The sequence below is a fragment of the Tamandua tetradactyla genome, chromosome 25, assembly GCF_023851605.1.
Source record: "Tamandua tetradactyla isolate mTamTet1 chromosome 25, mTamTet1.pri, whole genome shotgun sequence".
NCBI lineage: Eukaryota > Metazoa > Chordata > Mammalia > Pilosa > Myrmecophagidae > Tamandua > Tamandua tetradactyla.
Genome location: NC_135351.1, coordinates 36,454,269 through 36,470,826, shown reverse-complemented (window position 1 = coordinate 36,470,826; position 16,558 = coordinate 36,454,269). Strand labels below are relative to the sequence as shown.

The window sequence follows — 16,558 nt, the reverse complement described above, 5'->3', positions numbered from 1 at the left end:
CTCCCACTGGACATTGGAAAGTTGTGGATGACCTTTACTTTGGAATAACCCTGAGTTTTCACCTTAGATTTTTATTTTCTGACATAGAACGGCCACAAATGCATGTAGCTTTGTACTCAACCATGGGGAGGCATTGGGGAATCAAATGAAGTTGATATGGGAGAAGAAATAGATAAAGATATCTGTGTGTAACATAGGCTGGGCTTTTCTCTCCTTTATTTCCAGAAAAGACTATTCCTGGTGACCTTCAATCTTGAAGTGCGAGAGTGTATTTTTCAAAAATAATTCTTGAAATGAGTCTGCTGTATCGTCACAACCAAAAACATTGTGTCTCATTCTCATCCATATATGAGCTTGACAAACGTGAGTCAGGGACGTGTCAGGACTCGGGGAGGTGGCCTGAATGGTGGCCTGTTCCCATAACCTGCAGCTAACTGGGGAGCCCTGTGTTCTTGGACATGGGCTGTTTCTGCACCTCCAAAAGCAGAGTGTATCATGTGGACCACGACTTCCTCTTGCCCTTTCTCCTGAAGGTTTCCTTCCCTGAACAGTGGGTCCTTTTGTATTGGAATCCATTGGATCATTGGTAGCATGTTATGTGGTGAGAATCAGAATCTTTTCATATGGCGAGATTTTTAAGAAATTATCTTTATTTTTAATAGTTCATCTAGACATGCCAATGAATATTCAGGCCACATTTTGAGCAAAACTCACAAGGTGTTTTTTTTTTCAAACCTCACATTTGTACACAAAACGACACAATTTTAAGGGTTTGCTTAAAAGAACAAAGCCTGAGAAATAGTGAGATACAAGCTCATAAACCAAATCTAAATCAGTGAGCAGATCTGATGCAATGTGAGAAAAGGTGATGAAACCAAGTCTGGGTTTTGTAGGAAGCATTATCCGAATAGAGAGTCATGGGAGGCTCTCCATGCCCCTTTGGGAGAAGCCTTAAGCAGGTAAGAAAAGGGCCTGTTTTTTGCAGAGTCTGGAAGGGAGTCGTGGGGAGGCCACTGTTTTGTGGATAAGGTTTTGACTAGTCACTGCGGCTGTTGAAAGGAAAAGTGGCCTTTGCTATGAGGCTGGGCAGTGATATAAATTCTCTCATTTAATTTGATCTTAATGTTACCATTAGCTCACCAAAAAATAGCCCTTTGATTCCTTCTTTCTCAAGCAATGAAAATAAAACTAGGGAAGTCAATTATTGGTCCATGGACTAGGAGAAGAATTGTAAGGGTCAATTGTAAGGTTACCAGGGGTAACCCAATGGCTGTGTTTTAACTAGATATCAGACTCCCCCTATCTAAATATTGCAAATGAGCCACTACTAGTAATGGTGGTGGGGGGTGGGGAGCAGAGGTTTTTACATCCTTTCTTTTCTTCTACCAAAGAAGGAGGAACTTGAGGGATCTCTGGATGATTGAATGAAGGAGACAGATGAACCTAATTCATGCATCATGTCTCTTTTATTTCAGACTTTCATTGTTCTCGGAGCTGCTTCATAAGCTTAACCATTGGATACTGGATAGTTTTCTCTGTGACTTCTTCAAGACCTAATTGTAACAGCAACACTTTTGCCCTCTCAATTTGGAGCACTAATACCCGTCTTATTTATTTAAATTAGAATGTCATTATAATTTAAACGAGGTCCATTGAGGTGGAGTTCCCATAGACAAAAGAGTGTCTTCTATCTTCACATTTTCATCCCCAGCGATTTCCTTCCTTGGTTTGATCTCATGGACATTAAAAATAGACTACTCAATAGCCCTTCTCTGCAGCATCAAACCAAGGTAAGGGAGGTTTGAAAGCAAGATTCCATCCATCATTTTTTCTTTTGGGGTCTCACCAAGATGAGAGCTTCAGAGTATTAAAGTGATAAAGAAATGTCTATCAGTTTACAGTTATTATTACAGAAAAAACAAAGTTCGTGTTAAATTTTCACAACTTCCTTTCTTACCCAAATCAATGATTTCAATTTATCACCCACCCATTTCATAAGGTTTTCACAAGTTTCTTTAGCACCATCTGACAACATCTCTCTCTCTTTTTTTTTTTTTTGCATGGGCAGGCACCGGGAATCGAACCCGGGTTTCTGGCATGGCAGGCAAGAACTCTGCCACTGAGCCACCATGGCCTGCCCAACCTCTCTTAATTTAATGAAAATTAATGTAACTGACTCTCTAAAATTTCCCCCTTAACCTTAATTTGGTGCACCTCAGTCTCTCTACAGGAATTTATTACAATCTGGTCAAGTCTCTACTGTTTCATTTTGAGTGTTAGGAGAAAAAAATAAACCAATTGCTTTTGGGAAATGGGATTTAGCTGTCATTCTATCAGGCTTGGGAAACAGCTTGATAGTGGCAAGAAATCATCATTATCCCTCTACCAAATTGTTTATGGGAAAGAAAACAGGGTATCGTTAATTTGCACCTAACATTAGTTATGCTAGAACTTCTAAAGAAAAGGTTCAAAGTGCTGGGCTTAACAGACTAGAGAACACTATAACAAATTGATTTTATAAGCAAGTATATGCAAAAAAAAAGGCAAAGGAATTCCAAGGTGCCCAGGCTAGCTAGAACTGTGATTAACCACATCAGTGAAGGTAAAGTTTTTTGGAAAACCAAAATATTTTCTTTACTTAAATAATGGTAGCTTTAGCTAGACAGCTGGGTAATTGTTCACACAAAATTAAGGAACAATAAAGAACCAGTTACTATTAACACCAAAGAAATGGATGCCAACTGTAAACCAAAGTTACTTTGGTACTGTAGCCATAACAGACATGTATGTTGCGGGAGCAGGGAATTCCCGGACGGCTGGATGACAGCGCCACAAAAGGTTTGAGGCCCGCTCTGTCTCCTGGGAGGGGGACACATCGCTGTGTTCCATAAACACACGTTTATCTGTGTTTGAAGAGAGATCTGTGAAAAGAGGGCGGGCCCGCGGCTGCACTGCCATGCAACTTCAGGCTTGCTGAAGCGTCCCGGTAAACTGAGGAAAACCTGCTGGGTGCCAAGGATTAAACATCAAGGTCTCAAGCGGGCGGCACATGAAGTTTGCGGAATATCTCCTCGAGGGCTTTATTCAGTTTTGGTTTGTGACCTTAGCTGCAAAGCAGAAAGAGGGACGTGGGGAGGCAGTTCAGAAAGATATCTGTGAGGACTTCGGAAGGGGCGGCTTTCAGAAAAGTTAAGGCCTTTTATCAGCAAACAAAATAGTATATTAATAAACTCTATACCATATTTACAAATGCATTCTCTTGCATTAAAACTAACAAGAATCTGTTCACAGTGCCATCGTTTATCTAGGTAGCTATCCCATATAATACTCATGTATTTTGGCATGGGAATCAGTAGCGCTCGGTATTTACAGACCATGTACATGGGAGACTATAAACACGTCGCTGAATCTGAGTTAGCAGTCAGCTTCAGACTGCCTAAGGGTGCGAAGGAATGAACTCTACAGCACCTTCTCCTGGGATCGGATGGGAAATGCGGCTTCTTAAATCGAGAAGATGCCAAATCTCTGACCCCAAGTGGCTGAAAGTCGATAAAACAAGGATTTCCCCCTGTTGCGTTTGGGCGCATTGAGTAAAATCTTAGTCCAAAGTTTTAGATCCACTTTCTAGTGCACAAAATAGAAAAGTTAAAAAGATGTATTATTATTATTCTTATAATAATAATTATTATTAAAATAAAAGGTACTTTCTCGCGGGCTCTCACTCGTGCTCTTGCACGAAAGCCCAATGTCCTCGGAGCTCCGATGTGCTGGTGTTCAGTGGTGCCAGTTCGGTGGCAGCGGGCGGACGCTAAAATGCTCTGACCTCACAGTGGGACTCGGGGCCCCGGGGGCCAGGGCACAGCACCTCACGCTTGCTCCCCGCTCTTCTCCGTGGGGTGGCGAGCCTGCCCCCTAATCAGCTCCCACTTGGCTGGATGAAGCTGCTCGTGCCAGCAGCCGATGCTGAGCTGACAAATGGCTTCTGGGCGCTGGGACAGTGGAGGGAGGCGGGGTGGGGGTAGGGATTCGAAAGAGCCCGAGAATGGAGCTCAGAGCGTGGCGGGGGGCGTGGACGAGAGACCCTCGGAGCCGGCCCCCCTCTCGGCCCCTTCTCCGGAGGGCGACGAGTCCCCAAGGCGGGTCCGGCCCTCCGGCGTCTCAGAGCAGGGCCGTGCGGGGCGGCGCTACGGGGCCTCGGCCCCCGGGGCCGTCAGCTCCCCGGTCTCCGTTCCTGGGCCTGCGTGGTCCGGGCCGCCACCCCCGCTGCTCCTGGGCTGCCTGTGCGACAGGCTCGACCACTGGGCCTTGTTGTGCGCGAGGTGGCCGAGCATGTTCGCAGACAGGGGGCTGTGGCCCGTGAAGCGGGCCCATTCCCGGAAGAGCGGCTCCACGATGTAGGTCATGAAACCTGGCAGAGAGGCAAGGTCACGGTCACCCTGGGGACGGCCAAGCCCACCCTCCTCCCCCCCGGGGCTGCGCAGCTACGAGAGCGGTGGCCACCACCTGCTGCCCACGAGCACAGGACGCGTCACCTCGGGCCTGTCGCTTAGCCTCTCTATGCCTCAAGGCCCTAAGAACATCCAACCCATAGGTGGTTACAGCAGTGAAATGACTTAGTACCTGTAACTCAGAGAGCTCTTGGCCCACTGCAAGCACTCAGTGGCTACTGGGTGATAGTTTTTGCAGAGGGAGAAAGATAAATACACAAAAATGTTAAAGAAACCCTCTGCTGGAACTAAGAGTGGATAGGGGGTGGGCAAATGACACCAGGCTGGGACAGCCTACCGATTTAGATTCTCTGAAGAATTCTCTGAAGAATTACCCTATAGGACATTATAGCAAGAGCTTAGTTTCATAGCTTTGTCTTTAAATTTTGTTAAACAACTAAGTTTAGGCAAATGAAAGTTCATTTCAATACAGATTTTGACCTGCATGAAAATTCCTGCATTAATGGCTAGATAAGATAGTTTGATATATCTTCTCTGTTTGCATGCCTGCGCTGTGAGCTATTTTGGATTTGTTGCTTTCTAATCATGTTTCACTGTTAATGTGATTTCCATATTAAACATGGTTTGTTAAGCAAAAAAGAACCTTCTGACTAGGTCACTGGAATCACCTCAAATGCAGACTCATTTATACTTTATTGTATTTCCTTAAAATGTAGGTGTGGGGAGAAAAGGCAAATGTTTTTCAGCATAACAAAATCTGACAACCGTGAACCTGTGTGTTTATATGCATGCGAATCATAAAATTTGATTTGATCCTGTTTTTATTGGACAAACAGCAGATGCTTGACTTTTGGGGATAATACAGACAGGAAAGGCATGTAGCATACAAAATGCTATTGCCTATTTCTGTAGTATTTCATCTTAGGTGAAATGTGATTTAAATATTGTGAGATCATTTTAGAGAACCTGAATGTGAGACGGAAAGATAGATGTTATGTCTGTGTTTCACATATTGATAAAGTTATAGAGGGAGTCAGCAAATACGGATTTCACGTTTTCCTTAATATTCTTGAATTTTCTTCATCTCCTTCACAATCGCTATATCTAATCTCTACTGTCTCTCACCTTAAAAAATAATAGATATGTAAAAGGATAGTTTGCGAAATTATACTGTACTAATGTTTGAGTAAAGTATCAGGCTTACTTTAAGTATTAAAAAGTTACAAATCCAACATTTAAATAAACAATTCACTCTTTTCTTGAAGTTAGCTTGTATTATTATAAATAATTCATCTGTATTTATACTTGTCAGTTATAAAAACATCTTATTGTAGATAGGAAAGCCATCTTAAAACAGAATATTTGAGGCAGTTTTTCGAATAAAGGAGAGCCTCCTCCTTATCAGATTTGGGAAGCCATCCCATAGATTCCCAGTCGTTATGCCAACTCCCCTCTTCTCCTCAAGCAGTGAGCTGACTTCACCTGGGGGGTGGGGAGCCGGGGAGGGGGGAAGAAAGGAACAGAGGCCTTGGAGTAGACACAGATTGAAGGGAAGCTTCTTCCTCCTCATTTTTAAGAAATAGATTTTGCCAGTTGGATATTCACTGAATTTAATACCTCCTTTTTGAAAATGCAGGATTCGGTAGAAAGAGAGGGGTGGGGGGCACAGGCTATAAGCCTCAGTTCCGCTTGGTGCCACTCTTACCCACTTGACACCCATCCCATTTTTAAAACAGGTATCTATGGTAACCACAATTTCCTGAGCTGAAGATCAGAACATATGATCTGACAAAGTAAGTGTGTTCTCATGACAACAGGACAAAATATCTGAAATCAGACCGGTTTTGCCAAGCCAGGTCACGTGCTCAACAATGCGGCTGCTTTTGCTGGGAGTTCAAAATGTCTTCGTCAGTTGCCTGACCAATTTCGTTCTGGCCAGCATGCATCAAAGTGGCTCTCAGGATTAGGACTTTGTCCAGGATCTATTTCTTTCAAATCACGTCTACAGGACCTCCACAGCTGAAGCAATCTACTAGAAATGCCTGGATTCAAAGGGGGTGGGTTGAGGGGTTGTGTTTCTCCTGGATTTAGTCCTCACACCCCTTCTTCTCTGCAGTTCTCTAGTTTCATTTGCCCAGGTTTCTATTTATTACTTAACCTCCATACACCTCCCCCTTTTTTTTGTTGGTGGAGGAATCGGTTTAACTGTAAAAACAACATAATACTATTCAAGGCAATTGGGAAAAAAATGGATCACCAATAATCTCATAATCTCAACATAATTATTTTTAATATTTGTATATCCCATGGGAATCTCTGTAACTAGATTTATTTTGTCTCTATTGCTTTAGGATGACTTTATGACTCTGTTTTGGGACTATGGATTAGATTTCGTCCTCAGGGATGACAAGCACGTCATTCTGACTTGCTGTGGTTTCTTAAATTTCAGCGTCTCCTTTAGGAAGCCCCCTTCTCTCCCAATGTCAAGGCGATAAGCCTTGAGTCTTGTAGGAGTCTCAGCACAGTGACTGCATTTTGCTGCCTGTCATGCATGTGGGGAACAGGACAAAAATACAAGTGGGGCAGGTCAGGGCCACCGTGAATAAGGAAAAGAGTTAGTCTAAAATCCTGAGTTTGGTTTCAATGGAAGGGACCTGCGAGGAAAAGAAAGGCTTGCCTTAAATATACGTGGAATTGGTGGAGTGTTTTAAGGAGTGATGGAAATTCTTACCCGATTAAAAATGTCTCCTCCACTTAAGTGCCTAAAATGTCCAGTGTTTGATTTGCTTAATGGTGTGAGGCATAAATAAGTTTGATAAAGTAATGATTCTTTTGGAGGAATCGACATCACACTTTCAAAACCACCTTTGGTTGGTTTGAAAGAGGGTATGGCCTTAAGAGAATGAGACTGAAAATGTTTTCAAGTGGTGGGTAAGGAAGCAAGGACCCCCAGGCTGCAGTGGAGTGGCTTGTGGGTCTTGGGCCTGGGCCCGTGGAAGAGAGTGCTGGGAAATGGAGAGGGGTCCTAAAGGCAGATTCTACCGGCTTCCCACCCTTTTAAGCCCTGAAAAGCTAATCTGCTTTTCAGCAGCAAAAAATTGATTCTCATTATGTTTCTTCTACTCTATTTGGCTTCTGTTCTATTCTAAACTATTAAACTAAAACAGGTTAGTTCAGATTCTGGCACAAAGCCTTTATGCTATTTTCCGTAATTTCTTAATTGGTAATCACCTGGTAGATTAACCATGGCTAGAATATTTATTTGAGCTCAGCCATTCAAAGGGACATTGATCAAACCTCCAGTGTGGGTCTTTTAAAATTGTGTGTAGCTCTTCTTTTCTTTGTGATTTCTGGAATGAAAGCCAAAACTATTCCATTAAACCAAAATTGAATTCACACTTACCAATTTGTATACTAGGGATCGAATCTTTCTGTTGATTACAAAGAGGACTGATTTCCAGTTCAAATTTCTGCTCAAGGTCACCTAGGAAGAAAGAAGAAGAAATACACTGATAATCCAGGACTTAGAACAATGCGTGCTGATAGCCTTTACTGACCTAGTTGGAAGAAGTTATTCTGGAAATCACTATATCCTGCCTTTCAGCAGCTACTTTCTCTGCCTTGTTCTGGTAGCTTCTATGGAAATATAAAATATCAGAGTGTCAACAGCCATTTACAGTTATCTCATGGTAAGTGAGTAGGCTTTGGGTCTAGAATAAATTTTTGAACAATATCTGTTAAACAAGAACATAACTAATGGGACATTTCCTGACATGAAATGGAAGTTCTGGCTTTGAGTTCCAGGTTATGAAAATAGATTTTTTTTTTTTTTTTTTTGCTTTTAAAAAAGGGATTTATTAAGTTGCAAGTTTACAGTCTAAGGACATAAAAATGCCCAAATTAAGACATCAGATAAAGATAACTTGACTCGAGAAAGGCTGACGTCTGTCACATGAGAAGGCATGTGGCTGGCATCTGCTGGTCCTTGTTTCTGGTTCCATTACTTCTGGCCTCTGATGCCCGCACTTTCCTCTTTGTGGGCCTTCACTTCGCTCCTCTAGGGCACAACTCTGGGTTCTGGCTTACTTAGCATCTCATGAGAAAGCACATGACAATGTCCACTGGACTCTGCATCTCCAAATGTCCTTGTCTAAATGCACTGAAAACATTTTCAAATGTCTGCTTCTCTGTTGGCTCTGAGCTTTCTCTTAAATGTTTTTTCTTTTAAAGGACTCAGTAAACTAATCAAGACCTACCTGGAATGGGTGGAGTCACATCTCTATCTAAATCAAAATTCCCACCCACAATTGCATGTGTCACACCTATGAAAATAGATTTTATTCCATTTTCTCTCAAAGGAATAATAAATAGGCAGGAAACTGGGGAGAGATAATAGAAAGATCCCATTTGAGCAGTATCTCAGTCTGTAGCTATAAAATCAATCAGTCCAGGGTCTTCATTCTTAGTCCTTAGACCTAATGTCACTGCGGTTAAAAAAGGGATAAAGATCAGAATAATGATCTCTTTTCAATTTCTTTGTCAGCTGCAGGACCGAAGGAGAAATACATCATGCAAAGCAGACCTTCCTTTGCTCAAAATACATTATCAGTCCTTCCTGAGTGTGAAAAATTGTGGGCATTTTTTGTGTATATGTTGAAACAATAGTACAGGTTATCATCAGAAAAACTGGTTGGAGGAACATTAGCTCAGTTCCCCAACGCAAATGTGCGCCCATAAAGACAGAAGAGAGAGAAACCCAACTCTTCTGTAGAACCTACAATGTGCCAGACATCGTTCTAAGCACTTTCCATATGCTAATTAGTTTAATCCTCATGATCACCTCATTATTATCTCCACTTTACAGATAAGGAAACTGAAACCCAGGGAGGGTCAGTACCTTGCCCTAGGTCCCAATGCAAGGGAAGAGCAGAGCCTGGATTCCAACTCTCCCAGAGTGTGTGCGCTTAACCACTGACCTAGTGGCCTAGACTTTTCCCCCAAATGGGAGCCCTGTCCTGCACCGTCTCCTGGGTCTCTTGTGCCCTGGTGGTTCTTAAGACTGCTGTGAGGAAACCACTCGGGCTTCAGCCAGAGGAGTGCATGGAAGAGCACCCACCCCCGCTGGTAGCAGAGTTCTCATGGGGTTAGTCCCATGCCCCACCTGCCTATTTCTGTTAATGGCGATTTTCAGTCAGGCTTGACACTTTGGCTGAGTTGTCTTTCATTTTTCCTTTTCCTTCACCTTCCATATCAAGGTACCAAATCCTGCTTCTTTCTCTCTTAGAATAACTTTTCCACTCCCATTTCATCTCACCTGACCCTAGTCTCTTTCTTAATAACTTGTTCTTAGAGAACTTTCACTGGAAAGTTCTGTGTACAAGGCTGGAAGTAGATTTCCGTAAAAACAAACAAACTTCTGGATTAATTGATTGAGAAGAGTTCAATCTATAGGCATAACGAGCAGAAACTGTACTTCCTGAAAGGGTTGGGTAAGTGGTGTTCTTCTCTGTTCTGAGGATTTTGCAGGGTTTTCTAACTCATGGGCCTCATTTTCCTTTCTCCCTCTGTCCTCAACCTTGACTTCAGAAGAGATACACTGACCAGGGATGTCAGCAGCCTGTGGAAATGCCCTAAAAGTGGACACTGGAGTGAGCTGGGATTTGAGCCTAAATCCTAAACTGAAAGCCAGAATCAGATTAATAAAAAGTGATATGTCATCCTTAGAGAATTAAAAAAAACTTAGTATAGGAGACAGGCAGTTTGGCAACTAGAGTCTGGTGGTCTTTCTTATGCTCGAAATAAGACTACTTAATAAAAAGGACCTGACATGCCTGCCCTGTTCTCCTTCCTGCTAGGAGACCTGCCTGCCACAGGAAGACATGGGGAATCTGGCCTTCAGTGGTCTGAGTTATAAATGCTCTAGGGTTTTCCCTCTTATAATGCTGCCTATGCATATATTATTAGGAAAACAACCAGTTTTAGTGAAGAGGTCTTATAGGTCACCTTTCTTAGTTGATCCCATTGCCTCACCTTTTTTAACAACTTTGACTCACCAAGTCTATGGGTGTTCCTATGTGTCCCTAAGTGACATGGTCCCTGCCTCAGTTTTATTTATAATCCCAATAAAATATCAGATAAACAAATTTTATTTAAGTTAAGCTGCAATCAACATTGACAGTACCTCTTGCTCAAGTCAAAACAGAGTGGGACAGAGTGGATTTCCCAGACTGGAGACCCCAGCCCCTCTCTCACTGTGTGAGTTTAGTATTTTATATAGCACACAGGAAAGAAAGTATTTGACATGAGTCTCAAATCTCATCTGAAACCCCCTTGCACCAATTTCATCACATTCCCTTTTCTTCTGCCCTCAGTGGAGATTGTATATCATGAGCCACGAGAACAGATCTTTTGAATTGCTCACACTCAAGGCAAATGAAATTACACCGCGTTGTAGTCGCTGCACGAGCCCCTTTCCTCTGAGCTCTGAGAGATGGCGAGTGGAGTCTTCTAGCCACGCATCAACTCTATCAGTTCTTCTTTGTCTTCTGCCTTTGGGGCATCACAAAGTCATTGATGCATCTTTCAATGGAGGCTTCTCCCAGAGGCTCTCTGGTATTTCTGACCTCCTCCCCCACCACGCCCTGGGAACGGGCTTGTGGGAAACTTCAAGCCTTATTTGTTCTCAGCCTCTCAGACCTGATCCTGCCACTTGCCATCAGCCCTGCTGTGGCTGAACAAACATCCTGAACACAGAAACCGGCCCAAAGAGACCCGCTGGGTTTAAATGCCGAGATCCCACCCAGGGTGCTGGTCTTGCTTGCCAACTCATTGCTTTCGTTCTGAATGGGGTGAATGCTTTGGACATTGTATCTTAGCTTGAGAGTCATCTTCCTTTTCAAAGCAAAATCCTTTTGCCTCACTGTTGAAACTGCATTTGCGAGGGTGAACTGGAGATTTGGTCAGCGGGGCTCTAGTTCATGATTAATGTTATTTAAGAAAGCAGGGGGAAGGAGTACAAAAGGAGTCTATGTCCTTTGCTAGAGGGGCAAATAGTGACCCCAGATGACACTTAGCCAGTAAGCTGTGCACAGCTCATTCAAATGAAGGCCAGAGTGAAAACCAAACTGTCCCTCACATTCTTATATCCACAGAGGAAAGTCATTAAAAAACATAGGTATATATTTATATAGATGTATATACATGTATTCCCTTCCACTCATTTTCATTACCACCTGATTTTGCAATAACTCAATGTTATGTATCTATTTTTTTACCCCAAAAGGGCAGGATGGTTTGCAAGAGAAAGGTTAGGATAATCAGAGTTGATGAAAGAACAAATGCCATGGCCGATCAGCCATTTTTGGTTGCATTAAGGAAAATGCTTGGAAGGCTGGGGGCTGGGGAAAGCCAGCTCCAGACCACGACTAACCTTGCCTGTAGAATTCTTCACAGACCCTTTCGCTCCACTGCTTGCTCATCTCCCAGATTCTGCAAGGATTGCAGATGTCGGCACACTTCAAGGCAATCTGAGAAACGACAGGGCAGAGGAGAACTGCAGGGGCTGGTCGTCCTGGGTGCGGCCACATGCAAGGGTGCCTCCCCAAGCTGCCTCTTTGGGAAATAGCCCAGGACTCACCACTCCCACAAAACCCTTCGGGGGCCTGGCCAGGTTCGGCTCACCGGACCCCACGCTCCCAGTGGCCACACCTTGACCCACTCCACGCCCCTGAAATCGTGTGTGGCTGCATCCGCTTGGCCATAGTCTGCGTGTGTTAGTGAGCTCAGATGCCCACCTGGGAGCTAGGGCAGAGCAGACCTGGAGGGTTTTGTTTGCAGAGTGCAATGAGGGCCTTCTGGCTTCTCTGGGTCCTGGGTGCCGGCTGTTGTCGGTGATGCTGCCCCCCGGGAGGATTGCCTTGAATTCCCAGAAAGGAACCTCTCCCCCTTACCCACCAACTGCTGAGAGACCAAGAGGGGCTCCTGGAGGCAGGTTTTCCTTTTGAAATGCCAAATCCTCCTGCCACATGAGTCAATAAAGGCAGACACTTGGCTGATAGTTGTGTCAGGCAGCAAATAGATTAGTTTGGGAAGAAAGAGGCACAGAGGCATGCAGCTGGGGGTAGGGTAGTTCCTGGGAAGGATGGAGCTCATTGGACAGCTACTGAGGGCAGCATGAGGGCAGGGGACAAAAAATAAACCAAACCACAATACATCTCACACATAAGCTCCATCTCCCTAGGGAGAGCTGCTCTGTCTACATCAGTCCATGGTGCTTTCTTTCAGCCTTTTGCACCAAACAGAAAGGAAGGTAGACAAGAGAAGATGGAAGACCAAGGAAGCTCTGCTGTCCGGGCAGACTGCTGCTTGTAAGGTCCACTCCTTTTCCTGCTCTAATGAGCAGAATAGGAAGGGGTGGGCTTGATCCAGTTAAATTAAGTTTAAGATAACTTATTTATTGGTACCCAAAATTGGCAAAGCTATGCAAACATGCTTAAGCAGTCAGAAGAAAATAAGGTTTAAGAAGTAAAGCAGGTATTGATTAAATACGTTCTGGGCAAAGGAGGGCTATTTGTTTTACAATTTTTCTTGGACTATAATTAACGCAATACACTTTTGCGTTGCCAAAACAGCCTCCTAGAATTGCACAGCCATCACCACCATCAATTCTACATCAAATCACCAAATGCGGTAGAAACCTACTGCCTGCAACCGCCTGCAACCGCCCAATGGGCCAAATCTGTGGCAAAGCAGTTAACAAACAAGAAGAAATGTGTTATTATCAATTCACTGACCTGAAACCCAGACTTTGCTTGCTTGCAAACCACTTCACAATCCCATGTGTCTCAATGCTTTTAATAAAGTAGTCACAGCTCTAACCTGTGCCATGGGAGACACTCCTTCTCAGATGTACTGAAATGATTGATCACGCCCCTAATGGTTTTTACCCAGCAAGGACAATGATTTTTTTTTTTTACCTGAAGCATAAAGTGCCTGTCATGTGCATCCTCTAGTCTTAAATCTTTACTGTGCAGGTGAGCTTTCAATCTGGTCAAAAATTCATTCTGCCTGTTGATGTCTGTTGCCAAGATCAAGGAGCCCAACTGCTGTTCAATATCCCGTCTGCAGGCCCGAGAATGAAAGAGAAAAACATAAAGCACACGCCTTTGAGCAGGGTCTCGTGTTCTCATTTTTGCCGTTGGTAACATACATTACCCAGAGCCCCTCTCACTGCCCAACGGTGACCCCTCTCACCACCGTCAGTCTGTCCTCGGACAGGAGACAGGCCAGGAGCCCGTGAGAGTGATGGAAACCTGGGATGAATGAAGCGGTGGTAATTTATATGTGCCCCCGGCTCCCGTAGGGGTGGGAAGACTGAAAGCCAAATAGAAACGCTCAGCCTTGGGTAGGAGCCAAAAGACTCACGGAATCATAGGCATCTGGGTGGTGCTTTCAGAGAGTCCAAACCAACTCAAACATTAAGACTTGCAAGGGGGAAAGACGGGCACAGTACTAATGGAATCTGTAAGGGACTGGTACAGAAATGGAAAGACTCATCAATGGAACAAAAAAACCAGATAGGCTGGGTAGAGATACAGGATCTAAAAAAAATAATAGTGACTAAGGAGCCATAACTGACCAGTGGGCAAGAGATACATTAGTCAACAAGCAGTGTAGGGAATACGGGATAGCTTAGAAAAATAAAGACAGTTAGAGCTCCACATAATACATAGAAAATAGCCAATGGAGAGAAAGATCCCTAAAGGTTTATTTTAAAAATTCACCTTAAAACTGAAATATACTCAAGTGGAGTGCATAAAGCATACATACACAGCTTAATGAATAAAGTGAACATCTTGTATCACCCTCAGGGTCAAGGACCGTGGCTACCAGCACCCCAGAACATCTCCCATTATCTCCTCCCATCACATTTTGCCTCCCCTGATACCTGAATAAGCCTTCTGTTAATCTTTGCTATAATAACTTTCTTGTTATTTTAAATAGTTTTACTACCTATGTGTGCATGAATAAACAATGAGGTTTAATTCTAACTGCTTTTGAACTTCAAGTTAAATACTTTGCATTAGTTTGACTTGCTTCTTAAGCAAAACATGTTTTTTTTTTTATGTGAGCTATACTTCATTCATTTTCATTATTAGATGGTATTCCATTGTAAGAATATCCCACAGTATTTGTATCCGTTGTTCTTTTGATGGCCATTTGAGTTGTTTCTAGTTTTTGGCAACTGTTTTGATGCCACAGTAAAACTCTTATATGCCTTCATCTCCCATGTGCAAAAGTTTCTCCAGGGTCTGTATCCAGGAATGAGATTGTTGGATCGAAAGGTGTGTTTTTTCACTGTACTAGTATTTAGCAATTATTTCCAAAGCAGTCGTATGAAACAGATGAAATTCCCGTATTCATACTCACCCTTCATGTGCTTTGTCAATCAGGCGGGTGTGTCATGGCAACATGTGGTTTTAATATGAATTCCCCCAATTACTAGTGAGGTTGGCACATTTTTATGTGTTTATTAGTCATTCATATTTCCTCTTTTGTAAGATGTCTATTCTAGTATTTGCCTATTATTCTGTTTCGTTGGCTCCCTTTTTTCTTACTGCATCTAGGAGCTCTTTCATATACTCTTAACAGTGATCCTTTATTGATTATTGTTGCAAATATCTTCTGCTGCTTTGTGGTTTATCATTCTGCTCTCCTTGTGAAGTCTTTTTCCTTGTGATGAAAGGAAATGTCAATTTTTAATGTCGCCTAATCTATCAATCTTTTTTGATATAGTTTTTCCTTCTTCTAAGAAATCCTTCTCACCTCTGATGGAAAGTATTTCCCCATATTATATTGTAAAAACTTGATAGCTTCACTAATCCCATTTATGTTTTTAAAGCCACATATACATCTTTAATCCAATTCTGGATTAAATATTAATATGACAATTAAATATTGTCATAAAAAAGGTAGTTTGAAAATGAAATTCAACCCGAATAAAGTGATGTTAAATATTCTTAGTATAAGAAAAAGCAAATCAAACCAGTTATATGATAGTATTTCCTCCAATTTTATTGTTAAGGGTTAAAAGTAAATACTAAATAATTTGCTGAATTGATGAATGATTATAATACCTACTGCTGTTTATGGTATGGGGAAAATGTTCTTCTCATTTCCTGTTAGTGAGGGTATAAATTAATCCAACATTTCTGGAAGGTAATTTAGCAACTAGTGTTAAAAGCATTTGATGAATATAAATAATTTGACCAACAGTGTACATCCATGAATACATATTAGCATGTTAATAAAGATGTCATTAGTAAAGATATAAGTTAAATATCATCCTATTGTTGTTTATAATAATAAAACATTTGGGGGAGAAAAAGTCACAAAAATTCAATGAAAGGAAATTGGTTAAATAAACCGTGGCATATACATGCTATACAATTTAAAAATATGATGATGTGCTATTTATTGATGTAGGAAAATGCCATGTTTTATTATGTTAAAAAGTAGGTTCTGAAGCATGTAGGGCATGATTTCTATGGTCATATAAATGAATTTGAAACAATATATAGAGGGCTTATGGATGATTTTCACTTTCTTTTTTACACTTCTCAATAGTACATAAATTATGAATATTTATTAAATTTATAATCAGAAAATATAAGTAGTTAGTTACTTTGACTTTTAATAAATCAAAGTAAAAGGCAAACAAAGAACCTCAAACAATATTTATAACATAAAACAGAGTTACTTTAGTCAATATACAAATATAATATAATATTAGTATAATATAATAAAATAAAATGAGAACATTTTCCCCATACCATAAACAGCATTAGGTATTACATTATATATAAATTTAGAATATAATATAATATTCTTACAAATGAATATTAAACACTGTATAGGAAACTAGGAAACACAAGATCTATTCACTAAAGAAATAATAATGGCTAATGTATAGATGAAAAACTTTCAATCTCTTTTGTGATAAAAGATGTATTTTTAAGTAAATAAATCTCTCTCTCACCCTCCCTCCATAAGCAATTTTTTTTTTGTATGCTGTATGGCAGGGTCACATTTCATTGTTTTTCCATGTGAGT

At 41.8% G+C, this 16,558-nt stretch overlaps 1 protein-coding gene across 5 annotated transcripts in view; it reads right to left on the bottom strand.

The window, feature by feature from the left end:
• Positions 1-381: 381 nt before the first annotated feature.
• PDE7B (phosphodiesterase 7B) overlaps positions 382-16,558 on the bottom strand; it is a 297,021-nt gene continuing 280,844 nt past the window's right edge. For 2 of the 5 annotated variants that reach the window (XM_077144099.1, XM_077144098.1), the window contains 4 exons: positions 13,424-13,568; positions 11,878-11,974; positions 7,852-7,932; positions 3,642-4,408 (listed from right to left, as the gene is read on the bottom strand). In XM_077144099.1, the coding sequence (XP_077000214.1) occupies positions 4,185-4,408; positions 7,852-7,932; positions 11,878-11,974; positions 13,424-13,568 (547 nt within the window). In that variant the 3' untranslated portion in view covers positions 3,642-4,184. Of the gene's footprint in view, positions 3,178-3,641; positions 4,409-7,851; positions 7,933-11,877; positions 11,975-13,423; positions 13,569-16,558 lie in introns of those variants that run through there. The other 3 variants (XR_013168873.1, XR_013168872.1, XR_013168874.1) reach the window with 3 other exon arrangements.